At 52.3% G+C, this 2,636-nt stretch overlaps 1 protein-coding gene across 1 annotated transcript in view; it reads right to left on the minus strand.

Moving 5' to 3' along the window:
* The window catches only part of KLRG2 (killer cell lectin-like receptor subfamily G, member 2), a 28,622-nt gene extending 28,310 nt beyond the window's left edge, over window positions 1–312 (minus strand). The window contains exon 1 of the mRNA XM_011941562.1: window positions 4–312. Coding sequence (XP_011796952.1) covers window positions 4–248 — 245 coding nt within the window. The 5' untranslated portion in view covers window positions 249–312. The remainder of the gene's footprint in view (window positions 1–3) is intronic.
* Between the last annotated feature and the right edge of the window lie 2,324 nt (window positions 313–2,636).

Consider the following 2,636-nt stretch of genomic DNA (forward strand, 5'->3'; position numbering starts at 1 on the left):
AGCGGCGGCACGCGCGGGGTCCCGGGGCGAGGCGAAGGCAGCTGCTTCTCGCTCGAGGGCTCCCGGCCTGCGCCCGCCGCCTTCTTCATGGCCCTGACCGGACTCGGGCTGCTTTCGGGACCTTCAGGTTGTCGCGCCTTCTCGGGGACTTGCGGCTGCTCCAGCCCGGGGACCATGCTTCCCACGGGCTCCATTGGGAACTCCGCCCCGGCTTGGCCTCCGGGAGCAGCCTCCCAAACCCGCTCCATCCCGCGCGCCCCGCGAGCCGGGGACGCTGAGGGGCGCACCTGGGGCCAGGTGCAGAGGAGCTTCGCTCTCCGGCGTGCAGATTGCTCCAGCCGGGTAGCCGAAGTTGTCAGGCCACGCCCCTCCTCGAAGGGCCCCGCTGTGATTGGCTGTGGCTGCGGTTCTGCTGCCCCGCCTCCACAAGGCACTGGGAGGGAGCTGGTAAGGGCGGCGGGGCTAGGCGAGGTTGCAGGGTGGGCGGGAGCTCTCCGAAGAAAAGCAGAACGCGAGCGGAGGCGTGTGGCAGGGAACCCGGAGCCCCATCTGACCCTTCCCTCTTCTTTGTCTCTGACCTCACCCATTTTCCCCTCCAGCCCTATGCCAGGGTGTTGGTTTTGAGAGTTACACTTTCGGTGGGGAAGGATTGGCCAAGCCTGTCTGGATCCTGAGACCTCTGAGAAATCAGAACCCAAAGGAATTCGGGCGGCCTGTGGAAAAGTAGCCCAGCTGGTTGTCCTAACAATCCAGTAGGGTTTAGAAGGGACTCTCCACCACACCTGGGAGGACTCCCCCGCTGAGTAACGCTAAGATAAAAGAAACAGACGGCGTGGATAAGCAATTCCTCTTCTTCTTTCTTCTTTCTTCTTCTTCTTCCTCCCCTCCTCCTCCTTCTTCTTTCTTCTTCTCCTTCTTCTTCTTCTCCTCCTCCTCTTCTTCTCCTCCTTCTCCTCCTCCTTCTCTTCTTCTCCTCCTTCTCTTCCTTCTCCTTCCTTTTCCTTCTTCTTCCTTCTCCTTTCTTCTTCCTTCTTTCTTCTTCCTCTTCCTCCTCCTCCTCCTCTTCCTCTTTCTCTTCTTCCTCCTCCTCCTCCTTCTCCTCCTCCTTTTTTTGACAGAGTCTTGCTCTGTCACCAGGCTGGAGTGCAGTGGCGCAATCTCAGCTCACTGCAACCTCTGCCTCCCAGGTTCAAGCGGTTCTCCTGCCTCAGCCTCCCGAGTAGCTGGTACTACAGGTGCAGGCCACCACGTCCAGCTAATTTTTGTATTTTTAGTAGAGACAGAGTTTCACCATGTTGGCCAGGATGGTCTCGATCTCCTGACCTCATGATCCACCAGCCTTGGCCTCCCAAAATGCTGGGATTACAGGCGTGAGCCACCGCGCCCGGCCTGGCCTCTGATATTTTTAGGTGCCTCCAGGATAGGGTTGGTAGACAAAATGCAGGCCACTCAGTTAAATTTGAATTTCAGTTAAACAAGGGATAGTTTTTAGCACAGTAGTCCTCCCTTATCCACTGGGATAGTTCCAAGACCTCCCAGTGATTGCCTGAAACTTTGGGTAGCACCAGACCCTATATATACTGTTTTTTTCTATACAAGTGGTCTTTAAAAGGTTCATGGAAAATGTATATTATGAAAAAAACTATGCATGGATTTCAAAAATTTTTGGCACCAAAATAAATTTGTACTAACTTGTTATCACATGTCTGAACGAGATCTAGTTTGAAGCACTAAGAAGGATAAGACATCAGTTTGAAAAGAGCTCCTGTCAGAGCAACAAGAATTCTGCTAAATTTGAAACAAGAATAGCCATCACATTTACGGCAAAATCATTGATGTTTTTATGAAAAGCTCATGGGGACAATGCCCCAAAGAAACCAGGAGTTTGTGAGTATCCAGATAACTCGTTTTAAGAAGGGATGAGGCCAGGTGCGGTGGCTTAGCCTGTAATCCCAGAACTTTGGGAGGCCGAGGCACGCGGATTGCCTGAGCTCAAGAGTTAACGATCAGCCCAGGCAACACGGTGAATCCCTGTCTCTACTAAAATACAAAAAATTAGCTGGACGTGGCAGCGTGCGCCTGTAGTCCCAGTTACTCGGGTGCCTGAAAGTACAAAAAATTAGCTGGGTGTGATAGTGGGCGCCTGTAATCCTGGCTACTTGGGAGGCTGAGACAGGAGAATTGCTTGAACCCGGGAGGCAGAGGTTGCAGTGAGCTGAGATTGTGCCACTGCACTCCAGCCTGGGGGACAAAGCGAGATGCCATCTCAAAAAAAAAAAAAAAAAAAAAAAAAGAACTGAAAACAGGGTCTCGAAGAGATATTTGTCCACCCAAATTCACAGCTGCATTACTCACAACAGCCCAAACATGGAAGCAACCCAAGCGTCTGTCCACTGACCAAGGAATAAATAAGCAAAATGTGGCACATATATACAATGGAACATTATTCAGCCTTAAAAAGGAAGGGAATTCTCATACAGGCTACGACACGGGTGAGCCTTGAGGACATGATGCTAAGTGAAATAAGCCAGTCGTGGCCAGGCACGGTGGCTCATGCCTGTAATCCCAGCACTTTGGGAGGCCGAGACGGGCAGATTACGAGGTCAGGAGATTGAGACCATCCTGGCTAACACAGT

The sequence above is a fragment of the Colobus angolensis genome, unplaced genomic scaffold (assembly GCF_000951035.1).
Source record: "Colobus angolensis palliatus isolate OR3802 unplaced genomic scaffold, Cang.pa_1.0 Scaffold2, whole genome shotgun sequence".
Lineage (NCBI taxonomy): Eukaryota > Metazoa > Chordata > Mammalia > Primates > Cercopithecidae > Colobus > Colobus angolensis.